Source organism: Thalassophryne amazonica, chromosome 14 (assembly GCF_902500255.1).
Source record: "Thalassophryne amazonica chromosome 14, fThaAma1.1, whole genome shotgun sequence".
NCBI classification, from domain to species: Eukaryota; Metazoa; Chordata; class Actinopteri; order Batrachoidiformes; family Batrachoididae; genus Thalassophryne; species Thalassophryne amazonica.
Genome location: NC_047116.1, coordinates 25941685 through 25963274, shown reverse-complemented (window position 1 = coordinate 25963274; position 21590 = coordinate 25941685). Strand labels below are relative to the sequence as shown.

Here is a 21590-nt window from a genome sequence, read left to right as displayed (position 1 = left end):
TCCACTAGACAGGCTGTGGAGCAGCACAGGTAACGCACAACAACAGTGCTAAAACAAAATAAAAATCCACTGGACAGGCTGTGGAGCAGCACAGGTAACGCACAACAACAGTGCTAAAAAATAAAATAAAATATACATTAAATGGGGATTTCAATGTTAAATTTAAATGGCCACAAAATCTGTAATCTGTATCAGATCCAGATCAAACTTTGTCACTCGATAAAGGATACCATGAGGCACCGTCGTGACGCGCGAAGCCTCCGCTCCTCTTTCCATGACAAAAACTCCTGTAACAGTGGAATGTGCCGTTCATTTCCAAACTTGATGCTGTGTTTTATCTGGGACATCGTCTGACTAGCACAGGAATTGTGAAAAGACGTGGACATCAGCACTTTTTCAGCACATTGAGACAGACGTACAGAGGAATTCCGCTCGTCGCGGCGGTGCCGCATGGCGCACAGCAACGCCGTGATGAAGCCTCACGGAACAGGTTCTGGCATGTCCAGGCTCATCCACAATTTCTTGGATAATCACTCGATGGAAAAACCACTGACAGCTGTCTGAACGCCATCTCAAAGCCGTCCTGTGAGACCAAAACGGAGGTGGTTTTGTCTCGCTCCAGTAGCGAATCCATCGTGATGCGCGAAGCCTCCGCTCGGCTTTCCATGACAAAATCTCTTGTTAAAAGTGAAATCTGCCAGAAAATGGTTGATGTCCAGCTCTTGTGATAACCAGAGAAATGGCACACGATGGTCACGGATCCAGACAGCCATCCGTTTAGAAATGAAATGGTCGTTCAGCCTGTTGATGGCGGCTTCGGAGCGCGGCGTGCCCCACAGCTGCTGGGGGCTGTCCTTAAAGCAACAATAACACTCCTTATTCTCTACCAAGCCCGTAACATTTTCACCGAAAGCCAGATAAATTTTTCTAATGGTTTCCAGCTGCCAGTCTCTAACAGTTTCTGAAAAAATTCTGATGGAAAAAAAGCCCAAATCATTCCGCCATTTCTTGACAATGAAAATCCGCCGAGGGGGCTGGACCACTCCTCACTCAAAGCCTGCTCACAGGCGAATGACGCAACCGACAGGCGTGGAAAAACTCACACATGCGCACAAGGGTTCAAGCTTGTCTGACACAATCACACATGATTCAAATCCATATGGTTTTTGAAAAAAAATAATAAGATCGGATACTTTTCTAATAGACCTCGTACACACAGTGAGGAAAATAAGTATTTGAACACCCTGTGATTTTGCAAGTTCTCCCACTTAGAAATCATGGAGGGGTCTGAAATTTTCATCTTAGGTGCATGTCCACTGTGAGAGACATAATCAAAAAAAAAATAAATGAAAATCCAGAAATTACAATGTATGATTTTTTTAAATAATTTATTTGTATGTTACTGCTGCAAATAAGTATTTGACCCCCTGCCAACCAGCAAGAATTCTGGCTCACACAGACCTGTTAATTTTTTTTAAGAAGCCCTCTTATTCTGCACTCTTTACCTGTATTAACTGCACCTGTTTGAATTTGTTACCTGTATAAAAGACACCTGTTCACACACTCAGTCAATCACACTCCAACCTGCCTGTTCAAGGCATTGGAAAAGGTACAGATACCCAGTAAAAGACAGACATGTCTTCCCATTTGTCTTCCCATTTGTTAACATGTTAACTCAAAAACAATAAATGCTACAATGACAGACTCATTACAATTTGGTGAACGTTTATGCACGAGATCAAAAATCAAATGTTTTGCCTATGTAATATCTTAATAGACATGTCTGTCCACTACTGGATGGTTACTGGATGCTGGATTGATAATGGATTAGGAGTAGGTGTGGTTGTTAATGAGAGACACAGATCGCTTCAGCACAGAAATACAACCCCAATTCCAATGTAGTTGGGATGTTGTGTAAATTGTAAATAAAAACAGAATGCAATGATTTGCAAATCCTCTTCAACCTATATTTAACTGAATACACCAGAAAGACAAGATATTTAATGTTCAAACTGATAAACTTTATTGTTTTTGTACAAATATTTGCTCATTTTGAAATGGATGCCTGCAACACATTTCAAAAAAGCTGGGACAGTGGTATGTTTACCACTGTGTTACATCACCTGTCCTTCTAACAACACTCAATAAGCGTTTGGGAGACTGAGGAGACTAATTTTTGAAGCTTTGTAGGTGGAATTCTTTTCCATTCTTGCTTGATGTACAACTTCAGTTGTTCACCAGTCCAGGGCTCCGTTGTTGTATTTTGTGCTTCATAATGCGCCACACATTTTCAATAGGCGACAGGTCTGGACTGCATGCAGACCAGTCTAGTACCTGCACTCTTTTACTACGGAGCCACGCTGTTGTAACACGTGCAGAATGTGGCTTGGCATTGTCTTGCTGAAATAAGCAGGGACGTCCCTGAAAAAGACATTGCTTGGATGGCAGTGTGTTGCTCCAAAACCTGGATGTACCTTTCAGCATTGATGGTGCCATCATAGATGTGTAAGTTGCCCATGCCATGGACACTAACACAACCCCGAACCATCACAGGTGCTGGCTTTTGAACTTCGCACTGGTAACAATCTGGATGGTCTTTTTCCTCTTTTGTCCAGAGGATATGACATCCATGATTTCCAAAAACAATTTGAAGTGTGGTTTCATCAGACCACAGCACACTTTTCCACTTTACGTCTGTCCATTTCAAATGAGCTCGGCGTTTCTGGATGTTGTCGATATATGACTTTCGCTTTGCATGGTAGAGTTTTAACTTGCACTTGTAGATGTAGTGACGAACTGTGTTAACTGACAGTGGTTTTCTGAAGTGTTCCTGGGGCCACGCGGTAAGATTCTTTACACAATGATGTTGGTTTTTAAGGGATCGAAGGTCATGGGCATTCACAATGTTGGTTTTCGGCCTTGTCACTTGTGTGTAGAAAGTTCTCTAGATTCTCTGAATCTTCTGATTATATTATGGACTGTAGATGATGGAATCCCTAAATTCCTTACAATTGAATGTTGAGAAACATTGTTCTTAAACTGTTGGACTATTTTTTTCATGCAGTTGTTCACAAAGTAGTGATCCTTGCCCCATCTTTGCTTGTGAATGGCTGAACATTTGGGGATGCTCCTTTTATACCCAATCATGACACTCACCTGTTTCTAATTAGGTGTTCTTTGAGCATTCATCAACTTTCCTTGTCTTTTGTTGCCCCGTCCCAACTTTTTTGAAACGTGTTGCAGGCATCCATTTCAAAATGAACAAATATTTGCACAAAAACAACAAAGTTTATCAGTTTGAACATTAAATATCTTGTCTTTGTGGTGTTCAGTAGAACATAGGTTGAAGAGGATTTGCAAATCATTGTGTTCTGTTTTTATTTACATTTTACACAATGTCCCAACTTCATTGGAATTGGGGTTGTATAGTAAATCAGAGAAATAAACATTCTAAAAGCCAGTTAAGATAGTGAAGACAGTCACACCTCCTCACAACCCTGCTGAAAGGATTTTGTGCAAATGTAGCTGATGCGCTGTCCGTCTTCCTTGGCATAAAAGCATGTGTGGTTTGGAAGTTGCATGCTGGTTGAAAATAATTTTTTGTTTTTGCCATTTTCTTTCCATTTCAAACGTGAAATCTGTGTTGTTCAAACCTTTTGGTACGAGTGTCACAAATAGACAAGCAGAGCATTCCACCTCCCAGAATACAGAGGACAGAACCCGCCCATCCAATAAAAAGAGCCGCTCCCAGCTTGTACCTACGAACAAACAACATTATTTAATATGAAAATTAAAATGATTAAAACGACTATTGGAGTAAAAGAGTCTGATTCTGTTAAAATTCTCACTTCTGTGCAATAAACACGGGGTCGAAAAACTCTGTTATCTGGTTTGCATAAAGGGAACATGCTGAAAGTGAGCAGAGACCTGTGGAAAAACAGTGGGAGTTAATTAGATTTAAAAGGAAAAAATCGCTATAAAAGACATGTTTCTACAGTTTCATTCTACTCACCACTAATGATAAAACTGACACCAGCAAAGCAAGCAATCCTGGCTTTACGTTTGTCTGTTCCTCCAATTTTGGTGCATTTTATTCCAACAAGGGCAAATATAGTTCCAAAAAAATCCAGAAAGACAGCTCCAATAATCAGCCCTCTGCATGTCTGGATGTAACCTGCAAATATAAAACCAGTCAATCAATTTATGTTATAAAGCATGTTGTGACTGATAGTATAACTATTAATTATGAATAGTTATTTCTTTCCACTGTGAAATCTGCACATCACAATACCTAAACATTGTCCTCCTGACAGATTTATACATAATGAAAAATAAACTGTTATAAGGAGCCTTATGTGTTTCATGGGGTTCCTTGAGTTCATTCAGTATTGCACTTATGATGCATGTGATTCAAATGTGAGTATCAACCTTGAAACTAGTCACCCGTGTTATAACGCCTGGAGGTTGCAGTAAATGTCTTATATAACCTTCAAGCTAACTGAACAATGGACAAACATGGACATATTTGAAAGTTCATGACCGTCTCTTTTGAACATGTTTGCATTAGAATCTAAAGTATGCAATGCCCTCCAAAAGTACTGGAACACTTGGTATTTCACATATTTTATTTGTTTATGCCATTTCAAATACAAAAAAAAAAAAGAATTTCTAAAATTATCTTTCTTAAACTCAAACTGAAAGCAAATCTCTACAACTTGATAGAAATTAATTAAAAATATAAATGCCAAGATGATGGGTTGCATAAGTAATGGAACACTTTGGTATAATACCTGTAAACCAGAGATTTCTGACGTTCACCAGTCAGGATACAGATCACCTCCAAAATGCAGTGGAGTCTTCCATGCCCTAAAATCTATCTGTGGTGCTAATTTGGTGAGAATCCCTGAAGTAGTTTTGACATAATTCTTCAAAGCTTGCATAAACAGCAATCTTGATCCAAACTCTGGATCTGGATCCAGATCAAATCCAAAATTCAGTGGAGTCTTCCATGCCCTAATATCTATATGTGGTGCAATTTTGGTGAGAATCCGTGAAGTCCTTTTGAAGTAATCCTTCAAAGCCTATATAAAGTGAAAGCTTTATCTAAAATCCGTATCTAGATCTAGATCACCTCCAAAATTTATTGGAGTCTTCCATGCCCTAATATGTATCTGTGGTGAAAATTTCTTTCACCAAAACATCAAATCTAGGCTGGCATCTCAGTTGTACCTTTTGGCAAATTCTAGCTCAGCGGTGGCCAAGTTCAGTCCTCGAGAGCCACCTTCCTGACACTCTTAGTTGTCTCCCTGCTCCAACACACCTGAAGAAGGTGGCTCTCGAGGACCGAACTTGGCCACCCCTGTTCTAGCTGAACTATCAGATCTTCTTTTTAGTTGTAAAAAAATTCTCCTCTGTACCACTTCATCATGAAGCTGTATAACTGGAGATACAAAATGCAAAACTTGCACTATGCACAATTTCTCCAATCACAGCCACAGAAGCCTATAACGTCTTCTGGGTTGTCTGGGTGTCTTGGTGGCTTTCCTCACTCTTCTTGCACAGTCACTCAGTTTTTATTTACTATAGAGTGTCATACTGTTTGTAGTTCTTCATAACTGATGTAAATAAAATTCAAGACATATTCAGTGACTTGGAAATGTTCATGTATCATCTGCTGACTTGTCTGAAGAAAGGTTGCAATAAAATGGATTATTTACAGGTATTATACCAAAGGGGTTGATTTCTTATGCAACCCATCATCTTGGCTTTTATATTTTTAATTAATTTATATCAAGTTGTCAAGATATGCTTTCAGTTTGACTTAAAGAAAGACAATTTTGGAAATTTTTATTTTTTGTATTTTTTTTATATTTGAAATAGCATAAACAAATTAAAATGTGTGAAATACCAAATTTTCCAATACTTTTGGAGGGCACTGTATTTATTCTGATAATTAGCAACAAGCTGCTGCTTAATTTAAAAAAAAAAAAAGGAGATAAAGGCGCAGACGCCCTTTGAATATACTAACTACAAAGCTTTAAAGAGGAATCTGTGTAAATAAAAGGATATTAAATGTCAAATATTCCACTTGAATTGAGAAACAAACAGAAAAACAGAAATTGAAGTCAACATAGTTGCCTTCACTGGAACACTTGGTATTTCACACATTTTAATTTATTTATGTATTTCAAATACAAAAATACAAAAAATAAGAATTTCTAAATTTATCTTCCTTAAACTCAAACTGAAATCAAATCGCTACAGCTTGATATACATTAATTAAAAATATAAATGCCAAGATGATGGGTTGCATAAGTAATGGAACACTTTGGTGTAATACCTGTTAATAGGTAAGCAGGTATAGAAACAGAGAAAGCAAACTGACCATCCAGTGCCAGTAATGATGGGAACTCTTTACAGTTGATGACTCCAGTTGAATCAGTGGCGCAGGCCCTCCACAGATTGGACCAGATAACAGATGTTGTTATGACTGTTCCATCAAGAGTGGCTACCTTCCAGTAGTCTGTCGGCAAAGTGGAAGATACCAGTACCCACCCAGAAGTGGTCAAAATAAAGGCCACAATCTCCTGAAACATGTTGGAGAAGAATAACCTCCCGTACCTACTGGAGATTACTTCTCATTGGTCATAAGGTCTCTTTTGAATGCAGCTGGGCTCCACCTGTGTTCACGTAGGAGATTGTGATTTATAGCTGTTAGCCTGTTATACAGTAAAGGTTGGGTATGGGCTTAAACATAAATGATCAACCAATGGTCTGTCTATCATCCATTGCACCTCCCACTGACTCATGGGGATTGGTGATGTGATTGAAAATACTGCATAGTGCTACAATGATAATTACATTTAAAGTAAAATGAATCAGTTTCATGCATGCATGTACAACCCCAATTCCAATGAAGTTGGGACATTGTGTGAAATGTAAATAAAAGCAGAATACAATGATTTGCTAATCATCTTCAACCTATATTCAAGGGAATACACCACAAAGATAAGATATTTAATGTTCAAACTGATAGACTTTATTGTTTTTGTGCAAATATTTGCACATTTTGAAATGGATGCCTGCAACACGTTTCAAAAAAGCTGGAAAGCTGGGACAGTGGTATGTTTACCACTGTGTTACATCACCTTTCCTTCTAACAACACTCAATAAGCATTTGGGAACTGAGGACACTAATTGTGAGTGTCATAATTGGGTATAAAAGGATCATCCCCAAAAGTCTCAGCCGTTCACAAGCAAAGATGGGGCGAGGATCACCACTTGAACAACTGTGTGAAAAAATAGTCCAACAGTTTAAGAACAATGTTTCTCAACGTTCAATTGCAAGGAATTTAGGGATTCCATCATCTACAGTCCATAATATAATCAGAAGATTCAGAGAATCTGGAGAACTTTCTCCACATAAGCGGCAAGGCCGAAAACCAACACTGAATGCCCGTGACCTTAGATCCCTCAGGTGGCACTGCATTAAAAACTGACATTAACAGAAAACCATTGTCAGTTAACACAGTTCGTCGCTACATCGACAAGTGCAAGTTAAAACTTGACCATGCAAAGTGATAGGCATACATCAACAACATCCAGAAACACTGCCGCTTTCTCTGGGCCAGAGCTCATTTGAAATGGACAGACGCAAAGTGGAAAAGTGTGCTGTGGTCTGATGACTCCATGTTTTAAATTGTTTTTGGAAATCATGGACGTCGTGTCCTCTGGACAAAAGAGGAAAAAGACCATCCAGATTGTTACCAGCACAAAGTTCAAAAGCCAGCATCTGTGATGGTATGGTGGCGTGTTAGTGTCCATGGCATGGGCAACTTACACATCTGTGATCGCACCATCAAAACTGAAAGGTACATCCAGGTTTTGGAGCAACACATGCAGCGTCGGCTCGCAGCCGCCGCGACGCTCCGCCACAGGAAAAACACCTCTGTTGGAAGCCTTAAGGACAAGTTGGAACATGTCCAGCTGTTAAACAATTTCTCATATACTCACTCCACTGAAAGCCATCAAAAGCCGCCTGGATTTTACAAATGGTTTTCAACACGGAGGTGTTTTTCCTGTGCCGCCGCACTGCGCCGGCTGCGTCTTTCATTAAAAAAATCTCCTTTAACAGTGGAATATCCGGATAAAATGCTGAAACCGACTTCTTCTGAAAGTTCTCTGTTCTCTCACAACGTCCTGGATCAATAGAACCTGAAATGTGGAGGTTTTCAGCTTGAAACAGGCTGACGACGGCGCCTGGGAGTGCTGCACGATGTCTCGCTCCGATGTGTCTCACAGGTTTAGAAAAAATTTTGATCAAACAAAGCGCCAGTCTCTCAGCAACTTCTCAGACAAAGGAATTCCGACGAGGGGCTGGATGACTCCTCCCACAAGGCGTGCTCACAGGCGAATGACGTCACCGACAGGCGTGGAAAAACTCACGCATGCGCACGAGGGTTCAAGCATGTCTGACGTAAAAACATATGAATGAAATCCATATAGTTTTTGAAAAAAATAAAAAGGACCTATACTTTATTGACAGCCCTCGTATTTGTTTTAGTGAGTGTTCAGGGGTCTCATGCATGCAGTCTCTCAAAGAAGTTATGAAAGACATAAAAATTTACATTTTGGTAGTAAAATGTTTATTAGCAGTTGTCATTAAGCGGTTTCTCCATGTTGGTGTGCAAGGGATTATGGGATATCTCAATGGGGTGAATACTGCAGCAAAGCATAGGGTTTTGTTGTTGTTGTTGTTATTGTTGTTGCTTTTTTTCAATTTCCACTACTTATGATTTTGTAAGCAGTTAGCGCTGATGGGTAGCTATAGTTAACTGTTTCACTCTTCAATCCTGTATGTTAGCATTTTTGCTATGTGGTTGAGGTGGTGATGCTGTTGCCCTCTTCAGGACCAGAGGAAACTTTCTAAAGAGGGAAATAACAAAATCTTTGAAAATAAAAAAGGTTTTGCCTATTCTTTTTAAAACTTTGCTTTTCTATGAATTATTCTGACACAATTTATTAGAAATGACACTATACAGTCCTTTTCTCGACCTTCCTTAAGTTTGCTTATTACAAACTCACAATTAATGGATAACGTCCTGGGAAACATGAAAAAAAAACAGCTGCTGTTTTAAATAGTGTCATGGGGTTACTATTTGTTCTCGTTTTCCAGGACATGTCCAAGCAACAATTGTCAACAGTTTCAATCTCACCTCAAATGTATGGTGCCATCTATTGTTTGAATTCCAACAACCTTCCACCCGCTGTTGCTTGGTTACATCTCCTGCCAATGTCCGCCACAAAGTGTCCTTTTAAAATTTTTTTAAACTGAAATATAGTCACCCTCCATTACAGATTAACAACATGGGCTGGTAGATTACAGTTAAATGCACAAAGAAATAATTAAAGTAAATAAGTTACCACATTTTGCAGACTTTATTGTCAGATACAACCACAACAATATAAATAAATAATATATATATATATATTACAAAATTCACATTTTGTCTCATTTTATTGCTTTTATATGAAAGATACATACCGAAAATTCTGACATTCAGTATTTGGTATTATGAAAGACTGAGAAAAAAATAAAAATCATAAGTTGCACACAGAAAAGACAAAGCATCGTATAGTTTTAAATCTTGCAACAAACATGTTAAATATTTCACACTTAGCTGCTGCAAGCAACAGCTTGCTGTCACCATTTTCAGATATATTATTACGTGCAAAGAGCTGTTTTGTACAGTCTTTGGGATACATGCCCAAAATGCATACACAAGTGCTGCCTGTAGGTGGTTTACATTTGTAACCTTCACACATAGGCGTTCTTGTCGAAGTGTTGCGTCCTGGATGAGCTGTTGTACTCTGGAGGGGGCCGCAGGCTTACGGACATCGCTTGACCTCTTGGGTGAGCAGACACGCGTGATGCACTACCTCTGTAGATATAGCTGGTCTGGCGATGACTGTAAAGAGACAACTTGGATTCAGCTGTGCCACTACAAACAAAATAATTACACAATTGAAGAAGAATTAAGAGCCATACAGGACTTGAGGCCCATTGGTGCAGGTCCCCAACCAAAATTGTTACCCAGTTATAACTGGGTGGACTGGGACAATGCATTGTCTTTTCCATGGACACCAATGAGAAGGGTGATCATGGTCCACATATTGGTAACCCCACTGGCCTACTTGCTCTGCAACAAACTGCCCTTTTTCATATACTAGTCAAGATACTAGAGCCCAACCGATATATCGGCTGGCCGATATTATCGGCCGATATAAGCCCTTTTCAAAGTACTCACTATCGGCCGAAATTTTGCCGATAGAATGCCGATAATTTCTCATAAACAGAACAGTTATTGAAATAATATTTGTGTCAGCAATGTAAAATGTCCTTGCACCATTTGTCCAGTAGATGGAGCTCTGACTCCATTCAACTGAGAGCTGCTTACACCCTTGCTTAAATGTGTTCATCACCAGCCCCCGTAGTTCGTGTAACATGGCGCTGATCGGCTGACAAAAGCATACAAGTAAGTTTATAAGGATATTGTTTGTAATAACTTTGCGCTTACATTCACCCCACATTTCTTCCGTTTCAGTTCAACTCAGTTTGATTAACTCAGTTTATGTAGTAAGATCAGATGTATTTCACAACTCTTTTTAAGGATATGTATTTGCTAATTTCACAAAGGTTTAATTCTTGATTGCATTTTTTGAACTTGAAAATTCTTCTCTGTTATAAAGTTAATCAATATGAGGACAAAGCTTCACCTTTTAGCTCATACCTTTTTTGTTAAGAGACCAAAAAAGAACATTTTATTCATTAAAATAATAATAATAATAATAATAATAATAATAATAATAATATCGACAGATTTATCGGCTACCGGCAAATCAGCCGATTTATCGATTATCGGCATTTTTTCATCCAAATATCGTTATTGGCATCGGCCTCAAAAAATCCTTATCGGTCGGGCTCTACAAGATACACTCTAAAAAGTAATTCAGTGGCTTTGTATATATCACAGTAAGAAACAGCTGTACTGACTTAATAAAATCTCTGAAACACATTCAATTGATTGACTGAGTTGGATATACCAAATGAAATGCCTAAATATTTAACATTTAATTTTATCTTAACTTTACATTTATTATTTGAGTTTATTTCATTGAAATAAATTAACATTTGCTTAACAAATTTTATTTTATGAAATATACTTAAATTGTTCGGTACATTTCATTCAAAATATTTGGAAAGGACTAATATACTTAATATTTTTACTTAGATTTACCAAGATCATCAAGTACATTTAAATGATTTCACAGCTTTTTTACTTTACTCAATATTTTTATGTAGAACACAGTAACAGTTTTTAGAGTGTACTTTGTGTATATAAAATGTGTTACTCTTAATACAAACCTTTTGGAACAAGTGTCACAAACAGACATACAGAGTATTCCACCTCCAAGAACACAGAGGACAGAACCCGCCCAGCCGATAAAGAGAGCAGCTCCCAGCTCGTACCTATAGAGAAGCAACATTATCTAACAACAACATCTCGAAAATGGTTGTTTGTGTAAGTGTCTGATTTTGTAGGTTAAAAATTCTTACTTTTGTGCAACAAACATCGGGTCAAAAAACTCTGATGTTATCCGGTGTGCATACAGAGAACACGCTGAAAGTGAGCAGAGGCCTGAGGAAAATAAGGATGGGGTGGGGTGGGTGTTTTAAAAAAAGTAGATCAACAGCAACACAAAAAGCAATTAAAGATATTGTTCTAAAGCTTCAGTCAACTCACCACTAAGGATGAAATTTGCACCACCAAAACAAGCAATCCTGGCTTTAGTTTTCTCTGTTCCGCCGATTTTGGTGCATTTCATTCCAACAAGGGCAAATATAGTGCCAAAAAATCCCAAAGAGACAGCTGCTATCATCAGTCCTCGGCATGCCTGGATGTACCCTGTAAACGCAAATTTAAAAAGCTGTTTTTTTTTTTTTGTTTGTTTGTTTTGTTTTGTTTTTTTCTTGTCATCAACCACATTGATATTTTCCACTTTTTGCACTCTCATATGTGGACACAAGGTCAACAAGCTGTTATCCTTGTGACCAATTTCCACACAAATTTTTCATCAATAACCAGTTGTGTTTTAAGGTTCTTTGAGGTAATGTCATGTCAGATTTAGTCTGAAAACTGCCCGTCAAATGTCATTACCCCTGAAATTAGTCAGCCATGATACTCCACATTAGGCTTTAAATCTTCTTTCCAGCCTTCAAGCTCAATGTACAAAGGCTAAACATTGACATATTTGAAGGTAATGCATTTGGCTTCAAGGCACTTTTTTTTAGTCCCAACAAATAGCAATAAGCTTTTGCTTGAATTTTCTAAAACGAAGAGAAGAGTTTTAAAAATTTTAATACTTGTGAGCCTCAAAAACCTTAAAGATAAATCAGGGCTAGTCTATAAACACCATTAAATGTCCATTAATCCTCTTGAAGTGACAGTCAAATGCATAAACAGAGAAATCAAGTCAACATTGTTGGCTTTTAACACCACTATCAAAAAAATATTTAAAAAGAAGTAGAAAGCCAGGCCTTAAGAGGGAATAAAACACAAGCTGACCATCCAGTGCCAGCATTGACGGAAAGTCTTTGCAGTTCGATACTCCTGTTGAATCAGTGACGCACGTCTTCCACAGATTTGACCAGAAAGTGGCCGTTGTTATGACTGTTCCATCAAGTGAGGAAACCTTCCAGTACTCTGTCGGCAAAGTGGATGATACCAGTACCCAACCTGAAGTGGTCAAAATAAAAGCTACAATTTCCTGATACATGCTGAAAAAGAGTATTTTACACCCCTGTGACTGCTGGATATATCGGCAGGACTATCCAAGCAATTAACAGTTCCTGTTACTGCTAAGACTTGTTAAAAATGTAGCTAGCCTCTCTAATGGGTCCAGTGGGTAGGCTGTGATTAAGAGTTAATGTGTGGCAGACTGTTATGTCCTGAGGAGGAGTTTCGTCTTAACCATCAATGAATGTCCAATAGTCTATCATCTTGTACACATCACTGTGACTCACAGGGATTGGTGATGGGGACTGGTGGGACTGAACCTGTTGGACGTATAAAGTGCTGTAATGACATTGCCAGTGATATTCAGAATAAATGAACATACTGTAGAACACCTAAAGTTGGGTGGTCTACAAACGCAACACAATGTAATGTCTTACAAATTAGGAAATTATATAATGTTCCCCACGTGTTTAATCTGCAACTTCAAGAGGTGTGTTCACACCTTGCTTTCCTCACATATCAATGTTTATCTGGCAATCATTTCTCTGGCTTTATATGCAATGATATTGTCACCTTTCACAAGTCACCTCACGCTGTCACTTGAGATTCATGCCAAAACTCACTGGACTTCCTTAAAGGACAAAAATAGCCCGGAGTACATAACTTATTAAAAGCGTGTTGCTCAGCCACACTGTGGAAAAATGTAATACTGATAACAACCTCTGAGAGTCATGAAAAAAGGAATAATTAAAAAAATAAAATAAAAAATAAATAAACTGACAGATAAATAAATAAAAGTAGATATCATGCTTATAATAACAGTTGGTTTAGTTATAGTCCACATACAGCAACAATAAAAGTACATTAATTAAAGCAGTAATAAGCATGAATTAACAGTAAATTAAGACTTGATTGTGCTTAGTCATCATTTTATTTATTAAGGGTGTTGATGTTAAAGAGCGTGCTCATTTATACGTTATTAAAAATGAATAAATATACTGAACACCATTAACAAATGGTTACTTAAGATGGTAAACTCTTAAATCACTGTTTTTTTTTAACATAATCTTTTTTCCTTTATTTAAAAGACAACCAACAATGTGATACGGGGCAAATAAAGTGCAAAACAAGACAAGCAGACAAGAAAACAAACAAAACAAACAAGCACAGAAATAAAACGACTAAACACAAACAGCCGCTTACATCAGTTTTTGATTTTGAGAATGGAGTATATAGGAGTGTGTGTGTGTGTGTGTGTGTATGTGCCTGAATGAGAGACAGATGATGAATATTGCAATATTAATGTTATACTCATAATGTAGTAAAAAAGAAATGATACCGACACTATATAGGTATATCCACTATGGCATATCATAACATAATGTAATGCAGTACGAGTGTGTTATAATACTGTAGTGTACAGGGGAATATGACAATATGTGATAACACAGTATGATGACACAATAACAATCTGATATAATAAAACATAAAATAGAGGACAGCAAAATAGAGTACACTATATTAATAGTAATAATCATCATCACAATAATAATAATAAGAAGAAGAAGCAAGAAAAAAAGAAAAAATAAGTTTAAAGGGGGTAAATAAATAAACAAACAAATGAATAAATAATAAAGGTATGGCACAGATAGGATGGAAGGCCAGACCGCGATGTCAAAGAGGCCAACGAGAGCCCACCCCCCACCCATCCTTCTTCTTTATTTCCTTCCTTTTCCCCTTCCCCTATCTTACCCCCCCCCCCAAAAAAAGGCAATGTTTGTTTCTTTATTTCATTTTTTTCCTTGTTTAATTTGGAATTTCTTTTCATTTTAGAGACAATCCTGCCTTGAGCTGCATCCAGACCTTTTTAGGCGGACACTGGTCCGTAGCCGATCCAGCCTCTATGCCTCAACACAACTTCCAGACGTTTGGGAGGGAGTCTGTTCGCTGAAGAGTGACATTCTGTGATTTATTTTGTTTTTGTATTTTGGGAGAGAGGGAGAGAGAGAGAGAGAGAGAGAGGAAGACCCTCTCTCTTAAATCACTGTTAATTAATGCTTATTACTGTATTAACTAATAGTAATTAATGTATTATTGTAATGTGTTGCCAAATATACAGTATAGTATATTAAGAGTGACACAAAAATCAAGCTCCACAATGTAAACAGTAATTGATAAAAGGATTAACGAGCAAATGTTCTGAACAACAAATCTTGAGACTTGATGTAACTTAAATGACAAAATAATGTAGTAAACTTTAAGATTCCTGCTACAAAAGTAGTACTTAATAATTGTACTGTGCATCTGCCAACTCCAAAATGTAATAATACTACTACTAATAATAATAATAAACAAGGTTTTATTGAATGTCCATTACACCCTGTTAAGTTGGAGGTATGATATTTTAAATTATATATGTTTCTGATATACGTATGTCTTTGAATCCAGTGATATTTGTGAACTTCTCTTGGTATTTTATTTGTGTATCTCATTACATCGTTGTAAAGAAATGGTGGCATTTCTCTTAAACTGACTCTAAACCAGGTCTTTCTAAAAAAAATATGCTACAATTCACATAAGAGACATGTTAGTCACTGGTAGAATACTGGTAACTTTAAGAGTTGTACAATTTCTGTGTGTTTTTGTGAGATAAAGTGTACGTTGGCCACTTTGAAGCAAGAACTCTCATCGCTTACCTTCCAGTTGAAAGACTGTATGGTGCGGTCTGCAGTGCCAGGCTCCGATTGCATTTCCGGCACAGTTGTTCCACAGACCCTGGAGCACCCACGTCACCGTGATCACCGAGGATGCCCTGCTGGTGGCCTTCCACTCATCGGACACCGTGGCGGCGATACTGCATCCCAATCCCGCCACACCACTGAGCAAAGCCAAAATCTGCAAGGCGGACATTTTTTGTCCTTCAGATACCTATAAATGTTTTCTGCAAATTGAAGACAATAAGAAGAAAGGTAATTGCCCCAGGCTGGCAAATTACACTGTGGACATGTGTTTCACAGTGATGACTTACAGGTAGGACATCTTTCCTCTCGGTGCTGAGGGATGGACAGAGCTGAACTGAGATTATACTTAGTTATTAAATGTGGCAAACAGTGTCTAAAATCGTCATTCAAGGTTATTTTGTAATTTTGCATGTACAGGTTTCGGACAAAAAGAAGGTCAGGTATAATATTAACATTAAAAATAATAAATAGGTAATCAGTAATCCTGCAGAGAAGACACAACCACACAAAGTCCATTCATGGCTCATCCACCCGAGTGACACATGATTGTCCTCTGACCCTGTGTGAACAGTCATGTTGTTTTTCCTGCCCGTCACCTATGAGTTTTAATCTAAAATGTATAATAACTGATGTAAAGCTGTAATTGTTCAAATACATGTGTTAGCTCAGTGCTAGTTAAAGCTACAGTGTGTAAGATTTAACATTTAGCATCTAGTGGTGATGTTGCAGATTGCATGACTCTGCTGCATCATATTTTCCCTTCTTTGGTGAGGGGGATTCATGGTCCCGTGCCTTCTCTTGTGACATGTAATATGCACAATCCTTGATTTAAAAAAAAAAAATAGGGTTCTCAGATATGTTACCCTACATTCTAATCCAATTACATTTTTTTTTCGCAGATCTGATTAATTAATTGTGTGAGATTTCAGACCGTATAATATCGGGGTAACCATGGCAAAATATTCGACCGTTTCACATTTGGATGTATTACGCCGCACCCTGACAGGCCGCGCACGCTGCTACACAGATGTCAATAATGGCGCTGTCAGCTGACAGTGAGAGAAACGATAATGCCGAAATGGGTGATTTTAAGCTACCATACGGAAATAGTGATGTGGATTCTGATACAGAATTACTATTTCACATTTGATGGATTTTCACATTTGATCGATTACTCTGCGCCCTGACCGCTGTTGGAGCAACACTGCCTCGACTCGAAGGTAAGCCTCGCTGACTGAATTACCTACAGAAAAATAAACTGTGCAAACAATGGAAATGGATTAGAATGGGAATAACCCCCTTGTGTCTGATGTTATTTGCGGACGTTCATGCTCAATTATGGTCACAAATACTTTGCGACTGTATAACCAGTATAACTACTGCTGTCCTGTGGTGGGCAAAGGTTTTTTTAATTGTTAACAGGAATTTAAAGAATGGAAAACCATTCAACAAGAGACAACATGTTAAAAGACTGGGTGGAGTAATGGCAGACAGCAAGTTCAGATAATTGCCGTACAGTTCATCATGCCAATGTGTCTCGCTTTGTCCCACTTGATGCCACGCTATATGAAATAATAACTTTCATTCCTTCTTATGAGTTAAATAATGTATCTTTAAAGTTATGCTTATTGTTGTGTGTTGGGGGGTTTGGCTGGATGTTTTTGTGTTGTTTTCTTTTCTTTGCTCTCCAGGTGGTATGCAAACTGGTTTTTGTCTGTGGAGAAGGTGCTGGCAGAAGAATCCTTCACCCTCATCAACATTATTGGCTGCACTTGTGGAGGATGTCCACGTGCAGGCCTAATGACTCGCAGCACCTGTGGATGATGCTCACGTGCAGACTTAAGACTTTCAGCTGAAGCAGATAATGAGATGGCGTTCTGCATTTAAGCCATGAGTGATTCAAGCAGAATTGCCGGGAACTCGACCTTGTGACGTTCGTTTGTGAGACGCTGAGGACCGCGCCTGGGTTTGACACATCGTGCCTGTGAAGGAGGACGGGTGAGGGACACATGCTGTCAGCACACATCAGAGGTGATTGATTGTCTGAATAAGTGTTAATAGTAATTTGGTATTTTGTTACACAGTATATTTGAACATTGATGAGAATTGTGCAGCTCGTTTCTCACGGCCAAGGCGTGCGGACTGATGATCCTCCACCTGTTGTGAGAAGCTGCTCATTTACATAAAGCTTAAATTCAGACCTGAATGTGTTGCTGATAGTGTGTGCCTTTGAAGGATATTAGTTGTAGCTGTTGACTTACCTCACCTCTTCTATCCTTCACAGAGTCAGTTTGTCATGTCCACCTGGGGGGTGTTTGGCGGTGAATGTGAGTCCAGAAGCGCCGGGCTTCGATCCCTTTGGGCGCTGGAGAGCGCGCCGTCCTTCACTCCGCCAGACAAATGCACTTTTATGTTGTACACCGAGTATTGCACAAGAGGGGAAAATAAAATTGTTTTGTTTTTGGAACCGCTTTCTGGTTATTTAGCGCTGGGTTCAGTCAGACGCAGGTCCGCTCCTCAACCCGCGTCTGCACATAACACTTATAATAGATGTAACATCTTGTCTTAATGTCAATTTCAAGTTCAGATGCGCTGCGCACAATGACACGCAGTGTTTTCGAATAGGTTGTGCAATACGAGGTCTGTTAGAAAAGTATCCGACCTTTTTATTTTTTCAAAAACCATATGGATTTGAATCACGTGTGATTGCATCAGACAAGCTTGAACCTTCGTGCGCATGCGTGAGTTTTTTCACGCCTGTCGGTTGCGTCATTCGCCTGTGAGCAGGCTTTGTGTGAGCACTGGTCCACCACTGGTCTCGTCGTTTTTTTATTGCGAATAAATGTCTGAACGATTTGGAGCTTTGCTGCATCAATTTTTTTCCAGAAACTGTGAGAGACCTCCAGGTGGACACCATTCGGAAAATTAATATGGCTTTCAGGGACCATTTTATGGGGATTATACAGATTAAGGAGTGTTACTGCCGCTTTAAGGACAGCCCACAACTGCTGAGAGTGCGGCGCACTCCCAGCACCGATCGACATGCTCAGACCCCGCTGAAACAACCAGATCATTTCCAACGTGAAGGCTTTGCTGATCCGGGACCTCGTCTGACTTTCACAAAAAGGCAGAAGTCGTGGACATCAGCACTTTTTCGGCACATTCCACTGTTACAGGAGTTTTTTTCATGGAAAGAAAAGCGGAGGGACGCACCACGGAGCCGTTCATTATGCGGGACAAAACCACCTTGGTGTTGGTCTCACAGGACGGCTTTCAGGTGGATTTCAGATGGATTCCGGTTGCTTTTCAGTCGTGTGATTATCCGATTGTGATTGTGCATGAGCTGGACATGCCCCAACATGTCCTGGAAGGCTTCATCACGGCATTGCTTTGCGCCATGCGGCTCCACCGTGACGCGCGGAACTCCTCCGCACGTCTGTCTTAATGTGCTGAAAAAGTGCTGATGTCCACATCTTTTCACAATTCCTGTGCTAGTCAGATGACATACCGGATCAAGACAGCGTCCAGTTTAGAAATGAATGGCACATTCCACTGTTACAGGAGTTTTTGTCATGGAAAGAGGAGCGGCTCCACCACGCGTCGCGGTGGAGCCACATGGCGCAAAGAAACGCCATGATGAAGCCTTCCAGGACATGTTGGGGCATGTCCAGCTCATGCACAATCACAATCGGATAATCACACGACTGAAAAGCAACCGACAGCCGTCTGAAATCCACCTGAAAGCCGTCCTGTGAGACCAACACCGACGTGGTTTTGTCCCGCGTAATGAACGGCTCCGTGGCGCGTCCCTCCACTTTTCTTTCCATGAAAAAAACTAACAGTGGAATGTGCCGAAAAAGTGCGATGAGATGAGTGAGATCCCGGATCAACAAAGCCTTCACGTTGGAAATGATCTGGTTGTTTCAGCGGGGTCTGAGCATGTCGATCGGCGCTGGGAGCGCGCCGCGCTCTCAGCAGTTGTGGGCTGTCCTTAAAGCAGCAGTAACTCTCCTTAATCTGTATAATCCCCATAAAATCGTATTAATTTTCCGAACGGTGTACACCTGTAGGTCTCTCACAGTTTCTGGAAAAAAATTGATGCAGCAAAGCTCCAAATCGTTCAGACATTTATTCCCAATAAAAAAACAACGAGAGGGTGGACCAGTGCTCACACAAAGCCTGCTCACAGGCGAATGACACAACCGACAAGCGTGAAAAAACTCACGCATGCGCACGAAGGTTCAAGCTTGTCTGATGCAATCACACTTGATTCAAATCCATATGGTTTTTGAAAAAAATAAAAAGGTCAGATACTTTTCTAACAGAACTCGTATTCATGACTAGTTTATGAAATTAATGCGTGCCAGAAGTTTTAAGCATTTCAAAATTTTATTTGCACACTATACACAGTTTACGCACAGTTTACGATGGGTTTACTCACTGGCACACCAGATTGTTTGGTTGGAAGAAAAAAGAAACAATAATCTCTCTCAGCTGTTTTGTCATGTTGTAGGCTTCATTTTATTATCATCTCTTCTTGCCTTAAGGTTTATCATGTCGGGTGCACTCTTGACTTCGCAAGAAAAAAATGATATTGTAGTTATTTCAGCACCGCCATGAAGCTCCTCCCCTTAGACAGCGCCTCCCCTGCTGTCTGATGAGATAATGAGCATGCTTGATTGGCTATGAAGCAGACCTATTACTCTGAATTGATCAACAAAAACAAGCATAACTCAAAGTTTTTGTTTGATACAGTGGCATTTCTTATTTGTGGACAGCCACCTGTTGGTCGTTCTCCTTTTTCAGCACAGGACTTTCTGGACTATTTCAAAAATAAAATAGAAGATATTAGGCTGAGCACATCTCAGCATACTTTGGTCCAGTCATTGTATCCAGTTACTGAGCTGGGGACTACCACTGAGGTGCTACCTAGATTCATGGAATTTAATAGTATCTCACTAGGTGTGCTGACGAAACTTGTGATGTCTACTAAAAGCACAACTTGTTTATTTGATCCTATACCAACAAAATTGTTTAAGGATTTTTGGCCCATTCTTGGGCCGACTGTGCTGGAAATTGTTAACCTTTCTCTAAACTCTGGATCTGTTCCAAATTGTTTTAAATCTGCAGTGGTTAAACCACTACTCAAGAAATCTAATCTTGATTCTGGTGTATTGAAAAATTATAGGCCGATATCAAATCTATCATTCTGCTCTAAAATTCTGGAAAAGGTGGTTTCACGGCAGCTTATGGACTATCTTACTGAGAATGACCTTTCTGAGCCACTGCAGTCTGCTTTTAGAAGACATCACTCCACAGAAACAGCACTTATTAAAGTAGTTAATGATCTTCTGCGAGCAATGGACTCGGATACTACTACATTATTGGTGTTGCTGGATCTCAGTGTTGCGTTTGACACAGTTGATCATCATATTCTACTTGATAGGCTAGAAAACTGTTTCAGGATTACTGAAACTGCTCTTGCGTGGCTGACGTCTTATCTGTCTGGTCGTTCCCACTGTGTTTTGTGCAACGACACTACCTCTGACTTTAGGGGCATGAAGTTCGGGGTTCCGCAGGGATCCGTTCTGGGTCCCCTGCTTTTTTTCCCTGTATATGGCACCCCTTGGGAACATTTTGCGTCGTTTTGGGTTGCTTTTCATTGCTATGCTGATGACACTCAGTTGTATATGCCGATAGCTGCTGGAAATCCTGTCCACATAAAATCTTTACAGGACTGTCTCGCAGCAGTGAGAAGTTGGATGTCTGGCAACTTTCTACTTTTGAACTCTGATAAGACTGAAATGATGGTTCTTTGTCCAGCAAGACATCTGCATCAATTTGATCAGCTGGCGCTTAGCCTAGGTTCATGTGTTATACATCATACTGACAAAGTGAGGAACCTTGGGGTAATTTTTGATCCTACGTTGTCCTTTGACCTCCACATTAGGGACACTACGAGGACTGCTTTCTTTCATCTAAGAATATAGCAAAGATTCATCCATCCTGTCTCTGGCTGATGCTGAGACTCTGATTCATGCGTTTGTCTCTT

General features: G+C 39.5%; 2 protein-coding genes across 2 annotated transcripts in view; one reads left to right on the top strand and one right to left on the bottom strand.

Moving 5' to 3' along the window:
- Positions 1 to 9570: 9570 nt before the first annotated feature.
- LOC117524591 (claudin-10-like) lies at positions 9571 to 15982 on the bottom strand. Its single transcript, XM_034186403.1, has 5 exons — positions 15494 to 15982; positions 11805 to 11966; positions 11618 to 11699; positions 11426 to 11530; positions 9571 to 9968 (listed from the first exon to the last, which is right to left on the bottom strand). Exons 1-5 carry the CDS (start codon positions 15705 to 15707, stop codon positions 9818 to 9820), a joined length of 714 nt encoding a protein of 237 aa, XP_034042294.1. The 5' UTR covers positions 15708 to 15982; the 3' UTR covers positions 9571 to 9817.
- A 592-nt stretch (positions 15983 to 16574) lies between these two features.
- Positions 16575 to 21590, top strand: part of LOC117524236 (multidrug resistance-associated protein 4-like) — a 139786-nt gene continuing 134770 nt past the window's right edge. The window contains exon 1 of the mRNA XM_034186010.1: positions 16575 to 16593. Coding sequence (XP_034041901.1) covers positions 16575 to 16593 — 19 coding nt within the window. The remainder of the gene's footprint in view (positions 16594 to 21590) is intronic.